Here is a 26,849-nt window from a genome sequence, read left to right as displayed (position 1 = left end):
TTAGCTAAATCTTGCCCTTTAGAAGAATTAAATAAAGTTAAATTAGAAAAATGAGAAATTGAAATCAGAAAATGAAAATATGAAAATTCAAGTAGATAACTTGAAAAATCGTGCATGCCTATCTAATACAAATTTTAGAAAGTTTAATAATTTAAATTGGTATTATAGATATCACCAGGGACAAATTAGGAATATTTCAAGAAAATATGTCCCTAAGAAATTTTTGGTTAATCTAGTAGGCTGGAACCTATATTGGGTTCCTAAATCTTGCTTAGCCTAAATTTTAATCGAAATTAGCGCTTTCAGTGAGAAAATTAAATAATGAATTTCTTTATGAGCCTTTGTCTAAGGAAATGATTATTGCTCCAATAACCAAGAAAACCTAGTGCCTTGCCATGATCTGGAAGACAAAATATTGAAATAAAAATGTTTAATTAACTTTCTGATAAAAGCATTAAGGTGGAAATTTAATAATGCTTTAAAAAGTTTTCTTTAACATTTTTAAAAAAATTTTAAAATTTTTTTTTACTTAGATTTTTTTTTTACATAAAACCTTTACATAAAAGTTAAAAGTATTTCTGAAATTTCTACTTAAAATATTTACTTAAAAAATTTCAAATTTTTTTTTTGCAAAATTTCTTAAAGTCACAATTTTTTTTACTTATTTTTTTTTAAGTTAGAATTTTTTTTCAAAGAATATTTTTTTTTTTGCAAATTTTCTAACTTAGAGTTTATTCAAACTTAGAATTTTTTTAAGAAAGTTAGAATTTTTTTTTACCCTTAGATTCTTTTCGGAATCCTAATTTTTTATATGATCAAAGGGGGAGAAGGAAAAGTATAAGTCTAGGGGGAGGTAGACAATTTTCTATCTTTTTGCACTTAATTCCAAATTTAGTTAGTTTATTTTTATGTCTATTTAACCTTATCTTAACTTGGGTTGCTCACATCAAAAAGGGGGAGATTGTTGGAACCCCAATGTTGTTTTGGTATGATCAACAAGTTAAGTTAGGTCATGTGTGTTTCTAACCTTGTGTCTAAGTGCGCAGGAGCTTAGGAGCACAGGTAGTCGAGCGAAGACGCAGCTAGCGAGAAGGATGGCACGCGGTGCGTCCAAGGGACGAGGCGCTGCGGAAGAGTACACCGGCGGACGAGAAGGAAGCGTGCGGTGGTTCTGAGGGACGAGAAGCCGGATTGGAAGACTGCTCGGGGAGCAAGAGACGCAGCTAGCGAGAAGGTCGGCATGGGGTGAGACTGAGGGACGAAGACTGCAGATGAGAACGTTGGCGGACGAGAAGGAAACACGCGGTGATTTCGAGGGACAAGAAGCCGGAGCGGAAGCCTGCTCAAGAAGACTGAAAGTTGGGTTCGGGTGAGTTCTATTCTGGATGGCAGAGATCACCCAAACGAGCGAAAGACTCGGTCTGAGGCGAATGGAGCCGAAGCAGAAGACCCTGGCGAAAAAAGTCAACAGGGGTGACTTTTCCCTCCGGGGCGCCTAGAGCAGTTCGGGGCGCCCGGAGTTGACTTTTTCAAAGGATCGAGTTTTGACTTGATCTGAACGTTGGGGAATAAAGTTTATCCCCCCCCCAAGGGCGCCCAGAACCCTTAGAGCGCCCCTGACCAAGGCTATAAATATAGCCTTGGTCCAGAAGCTTTTTCAACAACTCAGAAATTGTAATTCCAACACTTGTGCGCTTCCAGTTGTAGTTTAGCTTCTTTCTTTTGCGCTTTCATTGCTGTAAGAGGCTTCTCCGTCTGAAGGAGATATTCTAGTGTGACATTTTCCTTGGATTAACAAGCTCCCTGGTTGTAATCAAGTAAATCTCTGTGTGCCTCGTCTTTTCAGTTTTTAATTTATTGCTTTCTTAATTTATGCAAGTGTTAGTTTAAGAAAGTTCGAGAAAGGTTGTGTTTTTTATTTTCAGGCTATTCAACCTCCCTTCTAGCCGACCGCCGCGATCCAACACCTTTTTGCATTTATTGTACAAATATGTATACTATGCAATTATATTTTTACCCCCATTGGCCAAAGGTTTAACCTCTAAACTCGCCGTGTGAAAAATATTTCGAAAGAATATCACTCATAGTAGATCACTACCCACACGATGTCTTCGTCAATCAATCTCACCGCGATGACTTGTTTCTCATCCAAATCTTCGCCTCCATCTGTACTCGGGAGTCCGGAGTCTACACTTGGGAAGTTGGGAGTTTAAGGATCTAGTGCTCTAAACACACAGAAAAGCAGAGGAAAAACTAACTAGATCCTTTCTAGGAGATCCATGCAAAGGAGAAAACATATACTAAGTTTGTTAAAAGGGAGTTATATCTTCGGTGCATAAACACGAACTCCCACAACAAGGATCTCAGCATGATCATGTAACCGTACCTCTAATGGTATCCACACGAACAAGCCTTCTGTCGGTCTCATGAACTCACAAAGTGGAGAAGAAAACCAACCAAAGGTTGTGCTAACAACCATAAAGGTAAGGTTTCGGCCAAAGGTGGAAGAAGAGAGAGGAAGAAGATTCACTCATCAAAAATGAGATGAAAAAGGTCGTTTGTACTTCATCCAATGAATACATTTAGTGAACATTAACACTCCATTAAGACAAGAACCTTTTGGTATTCCTTCAAGAATTCAAATCAACATTTGAATTCTTTATGAGTCAATGGTCAATTTTGAAATTGACCTTTCATCTTCCTTCATTCAAATTCAATGAGTCACTATCTCATTAATTCGAATTGACTCAATAAGTCTAGTATGAATTGAACTCAATTCAATAATTGGATCTAATTGTGTCTAACTCAATGAGTCTAATTCGGATTAGACTTAATCTAATAATCCATCATATGAACTCATCTCTAAATCAACTTATTCTTTGTGTGTAACCCAATGACTCTTGTAATGTTGACAATGTCTCTAAAATTATTTTAGATACATAAACAATAAGTGGCATCTAGTAAAACATCATTGCTACCCAAGTGGCGAGAATGTCGAGATTCGACTTAACCTTTCCGTGTCTATTATCTTGTATGACTCAATCATTCTATTTTTGATATCTAGATTGATCAATGAGGCATAGACCATGTCATCCTCTTATTAATCTTTATGTTTCTTGATCTCTAAGTAGACACACTCAATCAAATAAGCTCAATATTGCATATTGACTCATTTGAGTATGACCATGCATTCTTATGTCTTACTAATCCAGGGGTCCACAGATATCACTTCCTTTATATGGAAGAGATAGATCTCATCTACATCACTCACATCCCTCAGCATAACTTATTGCATACCTAGTAATCGACTTTATAGTCCCCCCTGTTACATGTGACGTTTGTCAATACCAAAGTATATAACTTCTTATGTAGGGAATCGTAGTGACTTTAGGTCTAAGGACTATTCATACTAATAGTTACTATGGAAATATTTATGACACTCAGATAACGATCCATGAATATTTCATGGTAGGTGAATTCAGTATATATTCTCTAATATATACTCATATGTCAACGTGATATCTCATATCCATGATTTGTGAGATTAAGTCATCAATTGACCTACATGCTAGTCTCAATGCATTAATATTATTCTTATATATTAACGCTTGACTAGAAATAGTTAAGAGTAGTGCCTATTGATCATGTTCGAACCAAGAGTCAACGAACGCTGGGGATGCAGCGCTCCCTGCTGGATCCTCGAGTGCTCCGGTGAACCTGCAGCAAAACCGAGCCGGGAGGGGTGTCCCGGCGACGGCCCTCCGACGCTCAAGTCAGGTAAGCTACGATGAACAAAGTGGCTTCCAAAATCTCAGAATACGTACCTCTCCGGCGAAACCTGAGGTTCTTTATATAGAGCTATGAAGGGTCTGGGCACACGTACCTAGGTGCATAAGTGTCTTCTGTCTTTTCCTAGGTATGCGGCTGTCAGAAAGCTTACCTGTCCTTTCCTAGGCATGTGGCTGTCAGAAAACTTACCTGACCCATATCGCTACAGTCAAAGCATGTCCTTGATGGGACAACAGAATCCCCTGTCATGAGATTTGGAGCATGACACACACGTGAAACCTACCGGTTGTCAGAGGAGAAATCCTCGGGTCTTTTTCCTTGCTCCAAACTTGTCGTCCGAGCGGACAGCTCCCTCAACATCCGACCGGACATACGCAATGGTTTACCTGTGCTTGGTGGAGGCGAATAAACAGGGGCGCTTTATGACTGTGACTTGTCAAAAGGTCAGCTCGGTCCGTGACCTTTTTAACTGAGCGTCGGAACTCCGATTTGACAGGGTGTCTTCCAACTATAAGTGCGAGCCGCCCGGACCCTTCCGGGTATTCGATTCCATCGGGCGGCCGGCAGTCCGGTCGGGCCGACCGTCCACGGTCGTCCGTCCGGTCGGACCACACTCTCCTCGGATGAGCGGCTGCTCCGGTGACTTTAACTTGGCGTTGACTTTGCCTGAAGGGGGGGGGGGGCCCGCTCTTACTACCGGATCACTTGCCTCCCCTTCAAGTCTAGTCGAGGGAGGCGAATAGTCCGACTGACTGGACTGTGAGTCTAGCCGAACGGCTCCTCAACGCCAATACTATCCGCTCGGTCAGCCGTAGAAATATCTTTGAATGAATCAATGATGGCCTTCACCGGATCTCCTCGCGTTTTGCGTCAATCTTCGCCATCAAGGCCGATCATGCCTTCATTAAATGCTCCGAATGATTGACTGCCACGTGGAGCAAGGCCACCAGAGTACGGAGGCGGTTGCATGATATTGTGATGTGATCGAAGCAGTTCGAAATAAACGGCTAGATGTGTGCTTTGATTCCCGTGACCTGGATCCGACGGTGGAGACCGCCCGACCCTCACCCTATAAACTCTTCGTTTCCTTTTCACCTTCACACGCCTCCATTACCTCTACTGCTGCTCTCTGCGCTTTAGAGCTCCGGCGATCTTGTTGCTGCCCTCTGATGCTCTCCGGCGCCTCTCCTCGATCCATCTCCCTCCAGTAAGGTTTCAGAGCTTTCCTCCTTCCTTTTCGGTATCGAATTCGCCTTTCTTCCCCTAGCTCCAGTCTTTGAAATTCCATTTCTTCGTCTTTGAGACTTCCTTTTTGCTTTCTTCTGTCTGGATCATGGCCAGTTCTTCTCACCCCGAAGAACAATCCCTGGGCCCATGGTATACCACCATGCGGTCCCGTTTCGAACAACGGGATTTTGATATTTTGGCTGACAATTTCGAAATTCCCGAGGATTTCGAAGTTCGCCTAGCTGGTCCCGCCACTCGGCCACACCGACCGCCGCGCGGCGGTTTCTGTGTCTTCCACGACCAATTTACCGCCGGTCTGTGGTTCCCCGTGCATCCTTTCATAGTAGACGTTTGTAATTATTTTGGCGTGCCGCTCGGAAGTTTAGTACCAAATACCTTCCGTCTCCTCTGCGGTGTTGTCGTTTTGTTTAAGATCCATAACATTCCCCTCCGTCCGGAGGTCTTTTTTTATTTCTATTATCCTAAACAAGCCGAGCCGGGCACCTTTATGTTCCAAGCTCGGCCCGGTCTGGTCTTCTTCAATAAACTACCCACTTCCAATAAACATTGGAAGGACTATTATTTCTACATCCGCATGCCCAGTCAGCCAAACTTCCCGACCCAGTGGCAGGTCAGTCTACCTCCTACTCCCGAGTTGAAGAAATTCAAGACCCGACCGGATTATCTTCACGCCGCAAATGTACTAGCCGGTCTGCGGCTTGACATCAACAAACTTCTTCACGAGAGAGTGATGTACATTTTTGGGCTGAGTCCCATACGGACCCCACTTCCGACCGGCTTCGGTAAGAATTTTGCTTGGGCACTTGCTTTAATTGCTAACTGATTTCTTCTTCTTTTCATGCAGCTGAAATCGTCATGGACTCGGTGATGTCCGGCGTTCTAAAGAGAAAGGCAGCGGCGCTGGAGGCCGCGGCGGCCAAGGAAATGGAGGCGCGGGGTATTCAGCCGGTCGGTTCTCACGAAGGAGAGAGCGGCACCCATGCTGAATCGGCCGCTCCGACCTCTCAACAGCAGACGGCCAGCGGAGCTGCCCCCTCCAGGGAACCAACGGCCACCGAGGAAGGATCCACTCGGGAGGAGGAACAGCCACTGCAAAAGAGGCGCCGGGTGGAGACTCCGCTGCGCTCGGCTACCTCTGCGGTCCAACCCCCCGACCGGGCCGCTGCGACTGCTAAAGGCAAGGCGCCAGTGCCCGAGACCATCTCGTCCGATCGGACGCCTTCTGACTGGGACGAGCTGCCTACTCCGGTTGAGGCTACTCCGGTCGACACTCTCCCCCCTGCTCGCCGTTCAGTCCAACGCTCGACCGTCCATTCGCGAATTTCTGCGCCAGCTTCTGATCCCGGTCGGGCGATCCCTGGTCACGGCCGCACAATACGAGTTACTCTTCATCTTCCAACTGAAGAGTTGCTACCAGAAGCCGACCGGCCCACCGCGCCCGAGCACACCATTACTTTGAAAGGGCCTCTCGCCGAGATGTGGGCCGACGCTCGGGCGCGAGTAGCAATGATCCCTCTCCAGAACTTAGCCAACAGCCATATGCAAGCGGCTACGGGGGTAAGTTTGTTGCTTTTTGAAGTTTTGTCTGAATATTTCCGCCCGGCTTTTAACAAATGCGTCTTGCTTCAGAGATGGGTGGAAGAGATAGCAGTTTCCAGCCGCCTGGCTATGGCGGACGAGGAGATAAGGCAACTGAGGGCGGCAGGCGGTCCGAGCGGCTCCCAAGGCCCTTCCTACTCCGAGCTGCAAAAAGAGCTGAAGAAAGCTCAAACTCTGCTGGCTGTTGAGCAGAAGAAAACAGCTGACCAGACCCACGCCCTAGCCGAGTCCGAGCGACAAGTCAAGTCGCTTGACACGAAGATAACTCTGGCCACCACTCGGAAGAACACAGCCATCTCCGATCTGGAGAAGAAAAACGTAGAGGCCCGGGGCCTGGAGTTGAAGATAAAGGAGCTGACGGAGCAGCTCGACCGGGAGAAGGCATGCCGCTCGGCCGATGCGGAGAAGATTGAAAGTCTGAATGAGGCCCTCACAAGCTCCCAGGCGACCTTCAAAGAATACCAGGATGCTGAGCCGAGCCGAGTCGCCGCTCTCCGACAAAGCCACATCCAATCGCCCGAGTTCTCGGAGAAAATTTGCGAGCGGATGTACTCGGCTTTCGACTTGGCCATGAAGACTACTATGACCTATCTGAAGTCGAAGGGCCTTCTTCCGGAGTCCACCAATATTCCGGCCGGCGATCAAATGGAGCTCTTGAGCAACATTCCGAGGGACCTCTACGACTACATTGAGTAATTCTTGTAATTTCGCCGCTCGGCTGAACATGAATCTTTTTTTGTACTTAGGCCACTCAGCCTAAGGTTTTTAATTTTAATGAAATGTTTTCCTTTCGTGTATTATATCTTATTGCATTGCCCACTTGCTAATACCGGTGCTGTCCGCTCGTTCGCTATCATCCCTTTGGCCTTCGAGGTGCATTCTTGAAGCATTTTCCCCAGCCCTTCCGTGCGACCGAATATCATTCTGTGTTGCTAGCAAGACTCGCTCGTTATAGGCCGACCAGAACCTTTTATACCTCGAGTCTGAGCGGAACTTAGAGTCGGGTTAATATAGGCTGCGGGTGACTGCCGTGTCGACGATATTCCTCTCGGATTATTTTTAGACGCCGGCGCGGCTCTCGATCTTTAACGACGGGGCTCGTCGGCGCGGATGTTTATAGCCGGTCGGCGCGGCTCTCGATCTTTAACGACGGAGCTCGTCGGCGCGGATGTTTATAGCCGGTCGGCGCGGCTCTCGATCTTTAACGACGGAGCTCGTCGGCGCGGATGTTTATAGCCGGTCGGCGCGGCTCTCGATCTTTAACGACGGGGCTCGTCGGCGCGGATGTTTATAGCCGGTCGGCGCGGCTCTCGATCTTTAACGACGGAGCTCGTCGGCGCGGATGTTTATAGCCGGTCGGCACGGCTCTCGATCTTTAACGACGGAGCTCGTCGGCGCGGATGTTTATAGCCGGTCGGCGCGGATGTTTATAGCCGGTTGGCGCGGCTCTCGATCTTTAACGACGGAGCTCGTCGGCTTTAAGGCCAACTCCTTGCCAGGTCGAGCGACCTTGGCCTTCCTTTCAGCAGAGAATACTCAATGTGCTTTCCTCTTTCTACTTCCTGCATCGCAAGTACATAGGCGGCCGAGAAGTATATAAATTTGTATTTAGCGCACCTTTCGCTCGACTTGGAGAACGCACGCTTAGCCGAACGTCTCAGGATCTGCTTCATCGAGCACTTTGGCTCGGCTAATTTCCCTCCGTCCAGACGGTACGGGGCCTTCGATACTCATGCGCTCGGTTCGACCCTTTTACCTCCGGCCGAGCGGCGCGGGGCCTTCTTTCCTTGATGACGATGCCTTATATTCGTTCTTTTGACTTTTCATCTCTGCATTTCAAGTATTCAGTTGAAAGACGTACACAGGATGATTTACATAGGCACACCTTTCACCCCGCCCGGTAAGGCTGGAGGTGGTTTGCGCTCCACGGCCTATCTAGCTGCCGACCGTCCTCGTCTTCCAAATAATACGCGCCCGAGCGGAGCTTCTTGGTGATTTTGAAGGGACCCGCCCACGGAGCTTCAAGCTTGCCGACGTCGCCTACCGGCTTGACTTTCTTCCAGACAAGGTCGCCGACCTGGAATGATCGGGGAACGACGCGCCGGTTGTAGTTTTGCTTCATTCGTTGACGGTACGCCATCAGCCGAACGGATGCTTTGGCACGCTCTTCGTCAACCATATCCAGCTCCATATTCCTCCGCTCGGCGTTGACTTCATCATAACACTGGACCCGGACGGACTCTACGCCGACTTCAACTGGAATGACCGCTTCACCGCCGTACACCAGATGAAAAGGTGTAACGCCCGTTCCTTCTTTAGGAGTCGTCCGGATGGCCCATAAAACACCCGGCACTTCATCCGGCCAACTTCCTCCCACGTGGTCGAGCCGAGCGCGCAGAATACGGAGAATTTCCCGGTTGGCTACTTCGGCTTGACCGTTGCTTTGGGGGTAAGCCACGGACGTGAAGTGAAAAGGTGTAACGCCCGTTCCTTCTTTAGGAGTCGTCCGGATGGCCCATAAAACACCCGGTACTTCATCCGGCCAACTTCCTCCCACGTGGTCGAGCCGAGCGCACAGAATACGGAGAATTTCCCGGTTGGCTACTTCGGCTTGACCGTTGCTTTGGGGGTAAGCCACGGACGTGAAGTGTTGCTCGATGCCGTAGCTTTTGCACCAATCTTCCAGCATCTTCCCTGTGAATTGCCGCCCATTGTCGGAAACCAATCGGCGAGGGATACCGAACCTACAGATGATGTGTTGCCATATGAATTTTTTGACCATCTGTTCGGTGATCCTGGCTAGTGGCTCGGCTTCTACCCATTTGGAGAAATAATCGACCGCTACCAGCAAAAATTTCCTTTGCCCGGTCGCCATTGGAAATAGACCCACAATATCCATTCCCCATTGATCGAACGGACATGAAACGGTTGATGCTTTCATCTCCTCTGCCGGTCGGTGAGAGAAATTGTGATATTTCTGGCATGAAAGGCACGTAGATACTGTCCGAGCGGAGTCCATTTGTAAGGTCGGCCAAAAGTATCCAGCTAGCAAAATCTTCTTGGCTAGTGATCGTCCGCCCGGATGTCCTCCGCATGATCCTTGATGTACCTCCTGGAGGATGTAAGCCGAATCTTCCGAGCTCACACATTTCAACAATGGGCGAGAGAAAGCCTTCTTGTAGAGCTGATCGTCGATAAGGGTGAACCGACCGGCCCTCCTCCTGAGCAGCTGGGCTTCCTCCCGATCGACCGGTGTGACTCCTGAGCGAAGGAACTCTATAATGGGTGTCCTCCAGTCGCTGGGAAACGTAAGGCTTTCCATCCGGTCGACGTGCGCTACCAGCAATACTTTCTCAATAGGTTGTTGAATGGTGACTGGCACTATAGAACTTGCTAGCTTGGCCAAGTCATCTGCTGCATGGTTCTCCGTTCGGGCAATTTTTTGAATAAGGACCTCTCGGAAAGTGGCTCTGAGTTTTTCAAAGGCTTCAGTGTAGAGCTTAAGCCGAGCGCTGTTAATTTCAAAGGTACCAGAAAGTTGCTGAGCGGCCAACTGTGAATCCGAATAGAGAGTCACCCGACCGGCACCCACATGCCGGTCGCTTCTTCCACGTTTATGTATTCATTGGCCCGGTGCAGCATATGATCATAATCTTGGGGCGGCTTTCAGATGAGCGCCCGGAAGAAGTCCCCGTCCACAAGGCCTTGCGTGAAGGCATTCATCATCGTTTCCGATGTGGCTGTTGGGATATCCATCGCCACTTGGTTGAATCGCTGGATGTAGGCTCGAAGCAATTCTCTCGACTCTTGCTTAATGGCAAACAAGCTGACACTTGTCTTCTGATAACGCCGACTGCTGGCGAAGTGGTGGAGGAAGGCCGTTCGGAAGTCCTTGAAGCTAGTGATGGATCCGTCCGACAACCTCCGAAACCACCGTTGGGCCGATCCCGAGAGAGTTGTAAGGAAGACGCGGCACTTTACTCCATCTGTATATTGATGGAGTGTAGCTGTGTTATCAAACTTACCCAGATGATCATCCGGGTCCGTTGTTCCATTGTACTCGCCGATCGTCGGAGCCACGTAGTGCTTGGGCAGAGGGTCTTGCAGAATAGCCTCCGAAAATTGGCGATTGATCCGCTCGGGGGAGGAGTCCGCTCGGGGAGCTTTCCCCTTCCTGTCATCCCGCCTTGGCATTTCATCTGAAGAAGATCCTCTATCTCTTCGGGCTGGTATGGCTTCAGGGGTGCGAAATAAGGCCCGGTGGAATGCGACGGTGGCCGGAGGTGCTTCCGCTCGGCCACCTGACGCAGATGTTGCTTGTTGCTCCGGCCGCTCGGCCGCGGCTTTCTGTTTCTGCTCCACAAGTTTGGCGGCCCTCATCTCGACCAGAGCGTCGAGTTCTTCTGTTGAAAGCGCCACCGTGTGTTGTCGTCCAGCCTCGTCCATTGTTCTGGTTCGAATGCAGGAGCGTTCCCACAGACGGCGCCAATTTGATCCTGTTCGAACCAAGAGTCAACGAACGCTGGGGATGCGGCGCTCCCTGCTGGATCCTCGAGTGCTCCGGTGAACCTGCAGCAAAACCGAGCCGGGAGGGGTGTCCCGGTGACGGCCCTCCGACGCTCAAGTCAGGTAAGCTACGATGAACAAAGTGTTAGAGTGTATACTAAAAGCCTAGCTTTTGGTATAAACATTTATCTAGAAATAAGAATCACATTGGTCAAATATCTACATTTGTGATAAATGTAGTTGTTCAATTAATTTATATTGTAGATAACATGGTGTGTGGTGTCACACACAGAGGATCATGTTATCAGTACCTTATAAATTATAAACAGTAGCTCACGACCAAAATGGAAAGGAACAAACCATTAGAAGGTCGTAGTGTAATTAGGTATCAGTTTATCTTGACTGTATAATTACACTAGTACACTTAGAGTGTATTGAGTAGGACCATTTGAGGTCGTTTCTTTTATACTGATTTTATAAAGAAACAAAGACCTCGGTTATTATGGAAGTGTGTGCTCTTAATCCTAATATAATAACAAGCACATATATTTGATATTTATTTCTTTAATTTATCAATGGGTGAGATTTAGTTCGATGAATCAATAAGCACGATAAGTTGGGAAATGGTATCACTTATAGTGTGTGTTGTTGATTATAGAAGAAAACTGTGTCCTAGAGATACTAGGTTGATAATGTCCTCAAGAGGAGCTCATAAGGATTGTCATGTTAAACCCTCGCAGTGGACCTAGTCCGACATGATGATAAGGTTGAGTGGTACTACTCTTGGACTAAGATATTAATTAAGTGAGTTGTCGGTAACTTACTTAATTAGTGGACATTGTTATCTTAAACACGGGAGACTAACACACTCATAATAAGAAGGAGCCCAAAATGTAATTTGGGATTGGTGCGGTAGTTCAATAATAGTTCTCTAGTGGAATGAATTATTATTGATAAAATTAAGTTGTGTGTTCGGGGAGAGCACGGGATGCTTAATTTTATCGGGATACCAAAACCAATTCCTCCTCTCGGTCCCTATCGTAGCCTCTAGTATATAGAGATTTATACCCACCATACCCACCTTCTTACCCATCCAATGGGGCCGGCCAAGCTAGCTTGGAACCCAAGCTAGGGCCGCCAAGACCAAGTGGATGAGCCAAGAAGGTGGCCGGCCAAAGCTTGGGTCCCAAGCTTAGGTGGCCGACCACTAGAATATTAAAAAGGATTTTTATTAAAATTATTTCTTATGTGGATATCATGTTTTTAAAGAAAGTTTAAAATTAAAATTTCCTTTTATAACTTTCTACAAAGATTAAGAGAAGAGATTAATCTCTTTCCTTATTTGTAGTTTAAAAGGATGGTTTTAATTTTGGTAAAACTTTCCTTATTTGTAAATCATCTACATGTTTAAAAGAGAGTTTAAAATTTGAAATCTTTCCTTATTTGTTGATTAAAGGTGGATTTTAAATTTTAAGAAAACTTTCCTTTTTAATCATGTTCATGATTTAAAAGAGAGTTTAAAATTAAATATTCTCTTTTATAAGTTTCTACAAAAGATTAAGAAAAGATTTGATATCTTTCCTTATTTGTAGATTAAAAGAGATTTTAATTTTTAGAGATAACTTTCTTTTTATCCACATGTTTAAAAGAAAAATTTTAATTTATAAAATTTCCTTTTATTAACCAATCATGAAGGGATAAAATTATTGGAGAAATTTTTATAAATTTCTAGAAACAAATTAGGAAGTTTTAATTTTGTTTTAATTAAAACTTTCCTTGATTTGGGGATTGAGGTGGCCGGCCAAATAAGTTGTAAAAGGAAAATTAATTTTAATTAATTAATTTTTCTTTTCATGGCAAAAGAATTAAGGAAGTTTTAATTAAATTTCCTTATTTGCCAAGACCAAGGATTATAAAAGAGGGGTAGAGGAGGCTTCAAGGTGGATGACTCTATTCTTTTCTCCCTCTTTTCCTTGGTGGTGTGGCCGGCCCTTCCTTCTTCTCTTCTTCTTCTCTTTGTGGGAACCTCTTCATCCTCATGGAGTTTTAATTGGTGGCCGGATCTAGCTTGAGGAAGAAGGAGAGAAAGCTTATATCCCTAGGAGCTTGGTTGGTGGAAAAGATCTTCATGTTTTGGAAGCTTTGTGCTTGGCCGAAATTTGAAGAAAGGATAAGGTGCTTTGGTGGTTTCTCATCTCGGAAGATCGTTGTCCACACAACGTCCGAGGTTAGAAGAGGAATACGGTAGAAGATCAAGAGGTCTTTCTAAAAGGTATAACTAGTAATTTTTCTTTCCGCATCATACTAGTTATTTTTGGAAATAATACCAAATACAAGAGGCATACGATTCTAGTATTTCGAATATGTTTTTCGATGTTGTGTTCTTTTGTTTTTCTTTTCCTTGTGATTTGATTGTTCTTTTCGGTTAACCTAAAGTTATTTTAGGAAATTAAATATTAGCTTTCCATAAAAGGTTTTGTCTAGTCGGTGGTGGTTGCTCCCATATCCAAGAAGGCCATGTGCCTCGCCACGTCAGTACTGGGAACCAATTATGGAAATTAATATTTAATGGAATTAATAACTTAAGGTGATTTGGGTCGAACGTGTTAAGTTCCGCAGGAGACCCAAGTCAAAACCTAAAAGAACGAATAGATTAAGTTTTGGATCAAACGTGTTAAGTTCCGCAGGCGATCCAAAATTTAATTTAAAAGAACACATGGTAGCTAGGAAAAGGTTCAGACCTTTGTACAAAATTTTGTACAGTGGAACCACTAGGTTTTCCGAGTAGCAACCAACACAAAGTGGCTTCCAAAATCTCAAAATACGTACCTCTCCGGCGAAACTTGAGGTTCTTTATATAGAGCTATGAAGGGTCTGGGCACACGTACCTAGGTGCATAAGTGTCTTCTGTCTTTTCCTAGGTATGCGGCTGTCAGAAAGCTTACCTGTCCTTTCCTAGGTATGTGGCTGTCAGAAAACTTACCTGACCCATATCGCTACAGTCAAAGCATGTCCTTGATGGGACAACAGAATCCCCTGTCACGAGATTTGGAGCATGACACACACGTGAAACCTACCGGTTGTCAGAGGAGAAATCCTCGGGTCTTTTTCCTTGCTCCAAACTTGTCGTCCGAGCGGACAGCTCCCTCAACATCCGACCGGACATACGCAATGGTTTACCTGTGCTTGGTGGAGGCGAATAAACAGGGGCGCTTTATGACTGTGACCGGTCAAAAGGTCAGCTCGGTCCGTGACCTTTTTAACTGAGCGTCGGAACCCCGATTTGACAGGGTGTCTTCCAACTATAAGTGCGAGCCGGCAGGACCCTTCCGGGTATTCGATTCCATCGGGTGGCCGGCAGTCCGGTCGGGCCGGCCGTCCACGGTCGTCCGTCCGGTCGGACCACACTCTCCTCGGATGAGCGGCTGCTCCGGTGACTTTAACTTGGCGTTGACTTTGCCTGAAGGGGGGGGCCCGCTCTTACTACCGGATCACCTATATATCTATAGACTCACACTATTAATTCAACCAATTGATATGTTATAGACTAGAGCCTACTATCGTATGACATTATTATACTTATTCATTCAGTACTGAACAGAAATGAATATAATAACCAACTTTACCTTTTATTAATGAAATATGATACAAAAATGTCCTTGTCAATCATCTCATAATTGGTACTGGGGCTAATACTAATAGGGAGTCTGCACTTGGACTCTACACTAGAGAGTCTGTACTCTAGCTTATAAAGTAGCTCATTTTTCTAGCCAACTCAGCCATCCCAAGCAGCTCTTCCTTTCATGCTTAGCAACTTCAGATTATCAATTCAAGTTAACTCAACAGATAACTTTGATTTGATTTGTAATTTCAATTCGGACTACTCCTCTATCTCCGACAAGATTGTCCAACATCTTTTTTATGAGCTTGAGCTTGGTTTGAGTTTCACTTGAGCTTGATTTGTTTAGATGTTATCGAGCTCTCAATTTAAGCTTGTTTGAAGCTTTTAAATTTTAAGCTTGTTTGATTAGTTATTGAGTTTGATAATACAAATTTAGTTTTTTATTTTGAATTTTTTTTATTTATTTAGCAAGTTAAAAAGAATTTTATTAATGAACATGGTTCATAAATATTATTTACGAATATTGTTCATGAACATTCACTATAAAAAACCCAAAAGCGATGAACTTTCTGACGGAAAACAAATTCCGTTGCTAATCCATCTTTATTGAGGCGATAGGAAACCCTAAACCCTAAATTCTGTCCCCATTTTATGACGGTATTTATATTTCATCGCAAAATTCACGACGGAAAACAAATTCCATTGCTAATTAGCAACAGATTAGCTATAAAATTTGTTTTTGTTGGACCCCGTGGTTGTTTTGATGTGATCAACCAAGTTGGTTAGATCCTACTTTGTGTTTGATCCTTGTGTCTGAGTGTGCAGGAGCTTAGGAGCGCAGGAAGTCGAGCGGAAGACGCAGCTAGCGAGAAGGACGACACGGGAAGGGAGCTGACGGGCTCAGTGCGTCCGAAGGACGAGAGAGCTGCGGAAGAGTACACTGGTGGGCGAGAAGAATGTGCGCGACGTTCGAGGGACGTAAAGGCGGGACGGAAGACTGCTCGAGGAGAAGGCTGGAAATTGGGTTCGGGTGAGACCTATTTCGGTTGGCCGGAATCACCTAAAAGAATGAAACTTCGGAAGTCGAAGCAAAGAAGCAAGCTGGAAAAGCTGCCAGCTTGGAGGCGCCTCCATCAGGCATTGGAGGCGCCTCCAGCTTGAAGGCGCCTTCAGTCCTTGTTGAAGGCGCCTTCAACCAGGTCAAACTGACCGTTTGCATTCGAATAGAGTTCTATCAGATCACTCACTTGGAGGCGCCTTGGACCTCTGTTGGAGGTGCCTTGGACCTTCGGGATAGACTTTCCAGGGGCTATAAAAAGACCCATGGACCTAGGAATTAATAATCAATTGTTCTTTCAACTCTGTAGTCATTCCTAGCAACTTGTCTGAGCTTTCCATTGTGTAAAAGGCTTCTCCGCCTTTAGAGAAGGAGATCTTTTCAGAGCGCTTTTCTTCTGCCTTGGATTAACAACCGTCTTGGTTGTAACCAAGTAAATTGCTGAGTTCTTTTTCTTTATTTCTGTTAAGTTTAATTTTTAATTATTGCTATCTTTTTGAGTTGAAAGACGAGGAGGGTATACTTTATTTTTTCAGGCAATTCACCCCCTCTTGTCGGCCTCCGTTGCACCTACAATTGGTATCAGAGCTAAACCGCCTAGAAGGACTAACCGCCGACTGAAGCACGAAAATCAAGGAGATGGCTGGAACAATCATTCATCCCCCGAAGTTCGACGGAGACTTCGCGACGTGGAAACGCCGGATGGAGGTATTTTTTAAAACTGACTTCGATATTTTACTAACTATGAAATATGGTTTTGAAGTTCCGAAAGACAAAGAAGAGCATCAGTGGAGCAAGAAGGAGCAAGCCGAGTTTGTCGCCAACGGAAAGGCATAGTTCCACCTGCTTAGCGTGCTGCCACCACAAGAGGTAAGTCAGATCGGAAGCTACGACTCCGCGAAAGACCTCTGGGAAAAATTCTTGAAGCTTCATGAAGGTACATCCAAAGCGAAGCTTGCAAGACGCGATATCCTCCGAACTCAACTTACGAACATCCGGATGAACCAAGGCGAGAAGGTAGCGCAACTCCAAGCAAGGATTAAGGAGCTAATAACTCAACTAAGCAACCTTGGAGAAGAAGTAACGAACCGGGACTCGATCCGGTACGCGCTTAACGCCTTCCCCAGAACTCCAGAATGGGTGTCCTTAGTAGATGCATACTACATCTCTAAGGACTTCGAGATAAGTACTTTAGAAAATTTATTTTCAACTTTTGAACTTCATGAATCTCGGATTGCAGAGCCCAATGAAGTGGAGAAAACAAGTCAGAACATTGCCTTAAAGGCAAGAACAAACGATTCTGACTCCGAAGCCTCGATCGACCAATAAGAAGCTGCACTACTGGTAAAGCATTTCAATAAGTTTTTTAATTCTAATAAATTTAGATCGTAGACAAAGAGGCATGAGTGAAAGAGAAGAACGGTTCGTTGCTACAACTGCAATGAAGAAGAGCACATCAAAGATGACTTCCCAACATTGAAGAAAAAGGGAAGAGTAAAGGAAAAGCGACAATCTTCCTCCAAACAGAAGAACCTGAAGGCCACTTGGTCAGATTTATCTTCTTCCGAATCAGATGTCGAAGCCTTCTCGGGGTTAGTGCTAATGGCTAACCATCAGCTGGAAGAAAAGTCAAGCTCAAAGATGAGCATAGATGAAGGGGAGGAACATTAGAGGAAGAAAGCTACAATGAAGGGGGAGCATCACCAAGTCAGGTAAATTAGGTGTGTAATCTAACCCCTACTCAGTTGTTTCAGTTTATCAAGTTTCTTTGTAAAGATTTATTTAAATTAGAAAAAGAGAATGCTGACTTAAATAGAATCTTAGATAAATTGAAATCAGAAAATGATAACTTAAAATTAAAAATTAAAAAATTGAAATCTGATGCATGTTTAAAAACAAATGTTTTTCAGAAATCAAAACTTAAAATTTATGGAAAATTAAACTGGTATGTTAAACATCATCAAGGTCAACTTAGGAAAATTCCCAAAAATCATATACCCCTTAAGTTTCTGATTAATCCAGAAGGAATGAACCTCTATTGGGTTCCAAAATCTGTGCTAAATTATTTTTATTTTAAATTAAGGCTTTCAGAAGAAAAAAATTAAACGTTAAAATTTCTTTATGAAGCTTTGTCTAAAGAAGTGGTTGTTGCTCCAATAACCAAAAAGGCCTAGTGCCTCGCCACGACTTGGAAACTGAAATATTGAAATAAAATATTTAATTAACTTTCTGAAAAAATATTAAACTAGAATTAAATAATGTTTTGAAAGTTTTTCAAACATTTTTGGAAAATTCTAAAAATTCAGTTTTACTTAGAAATTATTTTGAAAAATTCTAAAAATTCAATTTACTTAGAAAATTTTTCCGGAAAACTCTAAAAATTAATTTTTACTTAGAAATTTTTGGAAAAATTCATTTTGCTCAAAAAATTTGCTAATTTTTTTTTTAAATATCATATTCTTATCCCGTTTTTACTGTGATCAAAGGGAGAGAGAAAGGTACAAGTTTAGGGGGAGAGAATTTTGATTTTTTTTATTTGTTTTCAAAACTCTGAGTTTTAAAAATATTTTTTGAAAAATTATGTTTAAACTCTTAATTAAATAGTTGCAATTTTATCTATTTGCAAATTTATACTTAACATGTTAGTTTAGTAATTTTCTTTAAAATTACTGTTTGTTTACTTTTATCCTAACTTGAACTTGGGTTGATGCACATCAAAAAGGGAGAGATTGTTGGACCCCATGATTGTTTTGATGTGATCAACCAAGTTGGTTAGGTCCTGCTTTGTGTTTGATCCCTGTGTCTCAGTGTGCAGGAGCTTAGAAGCGCAGGAAGTAGAGCGGAAGACGCAGCTAGTGAGAAGGACGGCACGGGAAGGGAGCCGACGCGCTTGGTGCGTCCGAAGGATGAGAGAGCTGCGGAAAAGTACACCGGTGGGCGAGAAGAACATGCGCGATGTTCGAGGGACGTAAAGCCGGGACGGAAGACTGCTCGAGGAGAAGGCCGGAAATTGGGTCCGGGTGAGCCCTATTTCGGTTGGCCGGAATCACCCAAAAGAACGGAACTTCAGAAGTCGAAGCAAAGAAGCAAGCTGGAAAAGCTGCAAGCTTAGAGGTGCCTCCATCAGGCATTGGAGGCGCCTCCAGCTTGAAGGCGCCTTCAGTCCTTGTTGAAGGCGCCTTCAACCAGGTCAAACTGACCGTTTACATTCGGATAGAGTTATATCCAATCACTCACTTGGAGGCGCCTTGGATCTCTGTTGGAGGCGCCTTGGACCTTCGGGATAGATTTTTCAGGGGTTATAAAAAGACCCCTGGACCTAGGAATTAATAATCAATTGTTCTTTCAACTCTGTAGTCATTCCTAGCAACTTGTTTGAGCTTTCCATTGTGTAAAAGACTTCTCCGCCTTCAGAGAAGGAGATCTTTTCAAAGTGCTTTTCTTCTGTCTTGGATTAACAACCGTCTTGGTTGTAACCAAGTAAATAGCTGAGTTCGTTTTCTTTATTTCTGTTAAGTTTAATTTTTAATTATTGCTATCTTTTTGAGTTGAAAGACGAGGAGGGTATACTTTATTTTTTCAGGCAATTTACCCCTTCTTGTCGGCCTCCGCTGCACCTACAATTTTTTGTCGCAAAATTCATGATTTTAACTTTTCACATCATTTTTTCCCTATCTTTTCTCTCGAACTTTCCTCTTCTCTCACTCTTATCGTCGACTAACAGATTCTCTGATACACACGATCTTTTTTCGGCACACGTGACCTCTTGAATTTTGGAGTAGTGTTTAATTTTTTTTTTGATATGATATTAATTTTAATATATATATTTTAAATAATAATAGTCCGATAGAATAAATAAAATTAATAGTATAAAGGATATTCGATCCTTGATGGACATGTCCAAGAGTATGAATATTTGATCCCTCCTGTAGTAAAAAATAATAAAGGAAGAGGTCAACTTGTAATTACCCTCAAATTAATTAAGGATGGGAGGGATGAATAAATATTTGATGCCGATGAATATAAACATGGGATGAAAATTAAAAATTTGAGGACCAGGGCGGAAGATACGAATCCGACTCAAATCGGATTTATTGTCCTGCGCAAAAGAAATGTAAATAACTTCCTTCAAAACATTCGGACGCTGTTCCTGCAGATTTCCGAGAAAACGTAACCACAGGTTCTCGCAGCATCTGCCCGTCCATAGAGCACTGGCAATCCTCGCCACACCTCTTCTGTTTCCTCCCTGAATCGAGATGATAAGAGAGGTCCCGGTTCACATAAATTCTCTGGTGGATCTCATAAATCCACCTCAACTGCGATGAAATACTTTCGTTTTCTTTGCAGAGTAAAACTCCCTCGACCTCGCCTTTTCTCCACAATTTTTTAGCTCAAGCATCGCTTATCCCGCCCCAAGGGCGCCTTGCTGCAGAAAAAAGGTGGCTTTTTGCTCTCGGATTCGGAGATTTTTTGAATTTTGTTGGACTCATTGAAGGATGCTGTCACTGACGTGCCCGAGCGTGGATCTTAGTCAGAGCGGCTGCTTGGGACGGCGGCGCGTGCGACCTCCGTGGAGGTCGAGCGCGGCACGCAGCGTAGGTGCTCGGTGCATGGTCTCAACGACCCAAGATGGTATTTTTATGCGTTTGCTTGGTTGATTTCGATGTGGCGACTAGAGTTTTTCTTCACGTTGTAATCGTGTTGAGCTTGTAGTAGATGTCCGGAGCGGCGGAGTGGCAACGAGCGTGAAGCCTGCAGTGTCTAGCAGTGGCTCTATCCAAGTTTCTTCTTTGCTTGAAGTGGTTTCTGCTGACATAAAGAGGCTAAATGAGAACCTAAAGGCGGTGAGTCTAGCAAATTTAAATTTACGATCCTGCAATTTCTATTTGCCTCTTGTTGAGGAATTGTTGTTGGAGTTTTAGATTTACAGGTAGAGCAAATGTTTGTCGAAATTTTTATGAGCAATATTCTTTTGAATAGTTACCAACATAAAGACATCGAAAACTAATGCATGATTCGTAAGTTAGTCTTGCTTGTTGACTTCTGGGGCAAGATGTTGAAACTCGCAATAAAAGAGATAATTTGTATTTTGTTATTGTGGAAATTTTCTTTCCTGAAAATTATTGTTGCTAACTAAATAACTTCAGTCATTTTTATGATTTAGTTTTGTTTGATAGACTTAATATTTGCTTTCGATGCTTTTCCTTAGCATAGCCCAAACACTTTTTTTGATAAATTTATACATTTAATCTAAATTTTCAACTGATCTTGCATTATCAACTAGAAACCATGTTTGGTGTTGATAAGCTAGCTGCACCATATGGCGTGCGATGTTGCTGTTAAACATTAATCAAATTGTCCAAATCTAACCAGTACTTTGCAGGTTCTCGGTGTATCATACTTTCAGTGTTAATGGTGTATGACATGCCATGTCTATCCATTAGAGAACTGTTATGTGAATTTAAACTTAGTGACAATTCAGACAGCTAAAGAAAGGTTTTAATGACCAAGTCACCGGTGCCCTTTAATTAAAAAAATCTCACATAAACACAAACAATGAAACCATTAATTGTGCCTGTGCTTATGTGTGATGTTTGTGTCAAGAGTATGCAGAGAAATTATAACAAAGATACAAAACATAATGCTAATAAGTTCATTTAACATGGTTTTGCGATCTCGCTTCTAATCCACGACCTATAAATCGCTTAGTGAGTCACTCCAATGACCTCTTCATAAAAGATATTGAGCCAAATTTCTCACAATCTCACCTTGGATATTTTCAAAAAAAAAAAAACTCTTAAATATAAGATGAAATGCAAAGCTAAGTTAAGAGAGATTATCCTTCAATTTTATCCAAGCCCTTAGAGAGCTTTGAGCAATTCAAGTACTTAATATGGAGAAATTTCTAAACCTTTTGTGGAACCTTACAAGCTTAAAGCTTCCAAATGTTTATATAAAATTAGCTCTAATGGCTTATTTTGGAAAAGCCTTTAGTCGACTATGTAGACAAATGTAGCTGGTGAACATCTAACGTATGCTTACTGAATCCTTGCATTTAGCCAACTGGGGAGTCGTTTGAACTCTCTAACTGATGGAGTTCTCCTTTTAGTTGACTAAGGCTTGTAGTGGTCCATCTTCCACTCGACTTACTCCCTATAAGTCTACATAAAATCCTAGAACTGAGTTAAACCGCAGACTACGAGTTGGGACCAAGCTCTGCAACTGTGCTCCATGTCACCCTTCTCCTCACCTTCCCAAGTTCCTCGTACCTGGTCTTCAAGGCATTGAACCCAAACCGACCAACTCGACCGCGTCGAGTCACCAAGCTCTATAAGCTCCTATGTGCACTGCTCCAAGTCCTGACACACTTGATGAACACATTAGATTAGAAAGATAGATCAAACCTAATTTGAACACTTTACTAAACACATCAAAACTACATGGTTGAACCCCGACCACTTGAAAACATCATTTCTTCGACAGTATGCTCATATTTATTTGAATAATTTAGTTTGATACTGCTAAGTTAAGGTCATCTCCATATGATAATTTTCAGTATGATTTATATTATGAACCTTCCAAGAACATATTCTAGATATATTTAGAGACTTTGGATACCCTCAAAATCCATATGTGCTGTATCCACATTTTTGCTATGACATATCTCCTTAATACAGCTATTGTGATGGATATTTTTTATTGTTCCTAAGATTTTTTTTTTTTTTTCACTTTATGAGCTCCTTCTAGAGAATTCATAGATCTCGAACCCATTTTTGCTAATTCAAACAAAATTTTCATTCATATGAGCTTGTCTACATGAAATTCATTTTAGATTTTGTTTTTCCATCTAACACTTGAGTGTGCAATCAATTTTATTTATTTTTAATTCAATATATCTTTCAATGTGAATTTAGGGCCTGAGATCAATACTTCGTAAGATTGTTAAACAATGCATTTAACCTTCTGTCACTGGAATTAATGGTTACCAAATTAGATCTTAAAATATGGTATCGTAGTTCAGGTTATAAATTAGAATCTTGGCTTGTCTCCTTGTTATTTCCCACTCGCCCTTATTTACTCATTCATCATGGATCCACACACGTAAATCTTGTAGAACTTTCGCTTGCAGTCTCTTGTAATGTGATCCTGTTCTAGTTTAGCTCAATTTTATTTCCTAACACTAAGATTTTGAGTATTGGCAAATTCTTAACATTATCATTCAGATTTCCTCGTGTTAACTTGTACAAACTTTCTATCAACTCCTATATTATAATTCTCTTGTGTATACTGTGACAATGCAACTCAGAAAACCAGTAGCTTCGTTTTAATTTTAATCTCTGCAACTTGTTTGTTCATTTCTTTGCACAACGTAATATATCTCAATCTCAACTTAAGCCTCCTTGTAGCTCATTGGTGCGGAAAATCCAGTTCTCGTATCTGCAGCGGAACAAATATTTGGTGCTGGTGGAAAGAGGCTTCGACCAGCTTTAGTCTTCCTGGTTTCAAGGGCGACTGCTCAAATAGCTGGCTTGAAGTAAGCTATTGTATTTGTCTTATGTTCTATTGACAGTTGATAGAGCAAATGACGCTAAGGAAGGCTTGCTAATTTTAAACAGGGAACTAACTGTCCAACATCGACGTTTGGCAGAGATAATAGAGATGATTCATACTGCAAGTCTAATACACGATGATGTCATAGATGACAGCGGGATACGAAGAGGTATACATCTTATGTAGCAACAAATGAGACAATTACACAAAACAAATTGTCATGATTGAGATCACCCGAAAATCAACTTAAATCCCCAATTTGGTTGGTTTAGGCTTCACTTGGCTCATTATGTTATATGTTCCGAGCTAATGATCGTGTGGAATATTTTCATAAGCATGAGTTGCCCAAATAATTAGGGACATGAAATTTGTTGATGCAGAAATATGAATTTTCCTTATAACCGTTTTGTTTCAGGGAAAGAAACCGTTCATCAAATTTATGGGACTCGAGTGGCTGTCCTAGCCGGAGATTTCATGTTCGCACAATCGTCTTGGTACCTTGCAAATCTCGAAAACATTGAAGTGATAAAGCTCATTAGTCAGGTTTGTTACTTTTCTTTCTTTTGTTATTATAATCTTCATGAGTAATTATTTTGTAAAGTTTTTGCCTTGTGGCAGGTTATCAAGGACTTCGCGAGCGGCGAAATAAAACAAGCATCGAGCCTCTTCAACTGTGATGCAACTCTTGAAGACTACCTACTCAAGAGCTACTACAAGACCGCATCTTTAGTTGCCTCAAGCTCCAAGTCTGCTTCGATATTCAGTGGTGTCAACATTGTTATAGGTGAACAAATGTACGAATATGGGAAGAACCTCGGTCTTTCATTCCAGATAGTCGATGACATCTTGGATTTCACCCAGTCAACAGAACAGTTAGGGAAACCTGCTTGCAGTGACTTATCAAAAGGGAATCTGACTGCCCCAGTTATTTTTGCTCTGGAAAAGGAACCGAAACTAAGAAAAATCATCGACTCCGAGTTCAGTGAAAATGGCTCATTCGATGCCGCAATTGAGCTGATTCATCAAAGTGGTGGGCTCAAGATGGCTCAAGAGCTAGCAAAGCAGAAAGCTGAAGTGGCTATCGGAAAACTTGAGTGCCTTCCCGAGAGTGAGTTCAAAAACTCTCTTGAGGGGATTGTAAAATACAACCTTGAACGGATTGACTAGAAGTTCAAATTGTCAATCATCATTGAAGTTGAGCATACATGCAAGGTTCGAAAGACCGCAAACCGCCCTCGGAAATGAATTGCTTGCTGAATGGAGATGGAATGGTCTTATTGTTTGAGCACATAAAAGTCTTCTACATGGCTGCATAAATACATTGATGATTGATGTAACATTGAATTCATAGCCTCATTCTAGAGAAGGCTGAAATGTATAAGGAAAATAGGTAGTGAATTTCATATTGTAGTAGTAAAAGGAAAATTTATCGAGTAGAGGCTGATGTGTATAGTAAAATTACAGAACTCAGTTTTCAGATGCTCCCCTAATGCTTTTTCACTTGTTTGACAGACTAACAAAGAAATAAATAAATAAAACGAACAAAGATCTTAATTTTGCTTTATAATGATTTTAAAATAATAATAATAAATCAGGTAACATTGATCTTGAGGCGTTTGATCCAGTTCTATGAAAAATTTTCATTGGTTGTCAGGAAGAGAAGTTCCATGGAAATTTTTTATCGGTTGTCAGGGTAAATTGAGAAGCGTTGATAAAAGACGGCCAAGAAGTCCAACATTCCATGATTATAGAAGAGAGCTTAGAGATTGCGTCTTAGTTTAGCTCAACTCCGTCAACCACATTAGCGAGGTTTGTGACCCAATAGAGCAAGCTAAGGTAGTTCAACTTTGATCGGTCAGGGATCATACCTTTGTAGAGACTTCTATGGAGAACTCTTTTGTAGAGATTGCGACCTACATCGCTAATGATTCATTCACTTGGTATATATTATTGGATTGGGAAGTGAACAAATATGCTTACTACTTTTCTTTTTACTCTTCTTAAGTACCTCTGTGGTTGAGCATTAAGTGCTCCCTTTCACTAATTAACATAATATCTAGTTATAAAAAATTGTAAGATAATATAAAAGTTCTTAGCTATGTTTGGGAGGAGGTGAGGGCAGGGGAGGGAAAGTTAAACAAGAGAAAGGGAATTATGACGAGTGAAGTGAGTTAAGGAGAGGAATGGGAGGGAAGGATAAGTTTTGCCCTTGCATGTTCATGAATTGGCATAATTTCTTATACCCCGAATTGGGGTGTAAAGAAGGGAAAGGGAAACTCAGGAATATTTTATTCCTATTTTAAAATATTAATTCTCAACTTAAGTCATCTATTTAGGTATCTTGTCTTTGCACCGCCACTTCTCACCGCGTGTTAAGGGATATACTTCCCGAGATTTTATAGATTCCGAATCTGGATTATAATTATCTTCAAATCCTTAAGAATCATATATAATCCCATAAATTAAAGGTCTATATTTAACATAATTCCACAAATTAAGGATCTTTATTGATAATTGTTTTTCTATAGATATTGTATCAACAATATATCTTGGTATCGAAGCCAAAGGACAATTCCAATGATCCTATGGCCGGAAATCTACAGCTAACAACAACTCCTACCATGACGTCGTTCACTACCCTAATATCGAGGAATTGCACTCTCTACAAATCTCATGTACTATCTCTGCTAAAATGTCATTGCTTATTTCAATTCATTTCTAAAGAGTCTATATTCCAAGACGAGATGATAGTAACACGAAATGAAGCCGGTATAGAGGAGATCAAAGCCAATCCCAAATATGCAGTCTGGGAGCTGCAAGACCAACGTCTCCTCAATTAGCTTCTGTCAACACTGTCGAAGGAAGTCTTGAGTCAAGTTGTTGGCCTATCTTGCACCATCTCAAGGCGCTTGTGGATATCATTGGAGAAGATGGTGGCCTCACAATCTGGTGCACTCCCCATGCAACTCCACCTCCAACTACAAATAGTGAAGAAGGGTGGGTTGTCCATGACTGAATATTTACAAAAGGTGAAAACTATCTCGGACAATCTCACAAGCATTGGATATCAAGTTCTAGAGACTGATCTGGTGCTTTATATCCTCGGAGGATTCAAACCCGAGTATGAATCTATAGTGGTTGTCATAACAACCAAGAGTGAAGGAGTAAGTATAGAAGAGTTAACTGCATGCCAGTTACTCATGAGTAGTGACTGGAGTAGTTACACGCCACCGAGCCACCTCCCATGGAATACCTGACTCTTGAATCATCTAGGAGAAATTTTCACGAAGGTGCCGCTCGAGATAAGCACTACTTCAGGGGACCCTCTGTTGGACACCCCTAGGGGTGTAATCGAGCTGAACTGAGCCGAACTCTTGAATGTTTGAGTTTGACTCGTTTATAATTGAGCCGAGCTTGAGCTTTATTTAACGAATATATTCATCACTCATGAGCTTATTCGAGTTTTTTTCGAGCCTA

General features: G+C 42.5%; 1 protein-coding gene across 2 annotated transcripts; it reads left to right on the top strand.

Annotated features, from left to right (window-relative positions):
* The first annotated feature begins 19,948 nt into the window (after nt 1–19,948).
* Nucleotides 19,949–24,872, top strand: LOC122002606 (solanesyl-diphosphate synthase 2, chloroplastic-like). 2 transcript variants are annotated; one of them, XM_042557831.1, is made up of 7 exons: nt 19,949–20,089; nt 20,169–20,453; nt 20,535–20,665; nt 23,228–23,355; nt 23,438–23,541; nt 23,788–23,915; nt 23,991–24,872. In XM_042557831.1, the coding sequence occupies exons 2-7, from the start codon at nt 20,318–20,320 to the stop codon at nt 24,537–24,539; spliced, it is 1,176 nt and encodes a 391-aa protein (XP_042413765.1). In that variant the 5' UTR covers nt 19,949–20,089; nt 20,169–20,317; the 3' UTR covers nt 24,540–24,872. The 2 variants fall into 2 exon arrangements, with proteins under 2 accessions (XP_042413765.1, XP_042413767.1); XM_042557833.1 differs by having other exon boundaries at nt 19,979–20,453; nt 20,538–20,665.
* Nucleotides 24,873–26,849: the final 1,977 nt, after the last annotated feature.

The sequence above is a fragment of the Zingiber officinale genome, chromosome 7A, assembly GCF_018446385.1.
Source record: "Zingiber officinale cultivar Zhangliang chromosome 7A, Zo_v1.1, whole genome shotgun sequence".
Taxonomy (NCBI): Eukaryota; Viridiplantae; Streptophyta; class Magnoliopsida; order Zingiberales; family Zingiberaceae; genus Zingiber; species Zingiber officinale.
The sequence above is the reverse complement of the archived record's forward strand: the minus strand, read 5'-3'. Positions and strand labels throughout refer to the sequence as shown.

Excerpts from the sequence above, each read along its gene's own strand:
- LOC122002606 (XM_042557831.1), top strand. The coding sequence starts at position 20,318 with ATGCTGTCACTGACGTGCCCGAGCGTGGATCTTAGTCAGAGCGGCTGC. Across the intron at positions 20,666-23,227 it reads TAAATGAGAACCTAAAGGCG|CTCATTGGTGCGGAAAATCC; the intron begins GTGAGTCTAGCA and ends GCCTCCTTGTAG. Across the intron at positions 23,916-23,990 it reads TGATAAAGCTCATTAGTCAG|GTTATCAAGGACTTCGCGAG; the intron begins GTTTGTTACTTT and ends GCCTTGTGGCAG.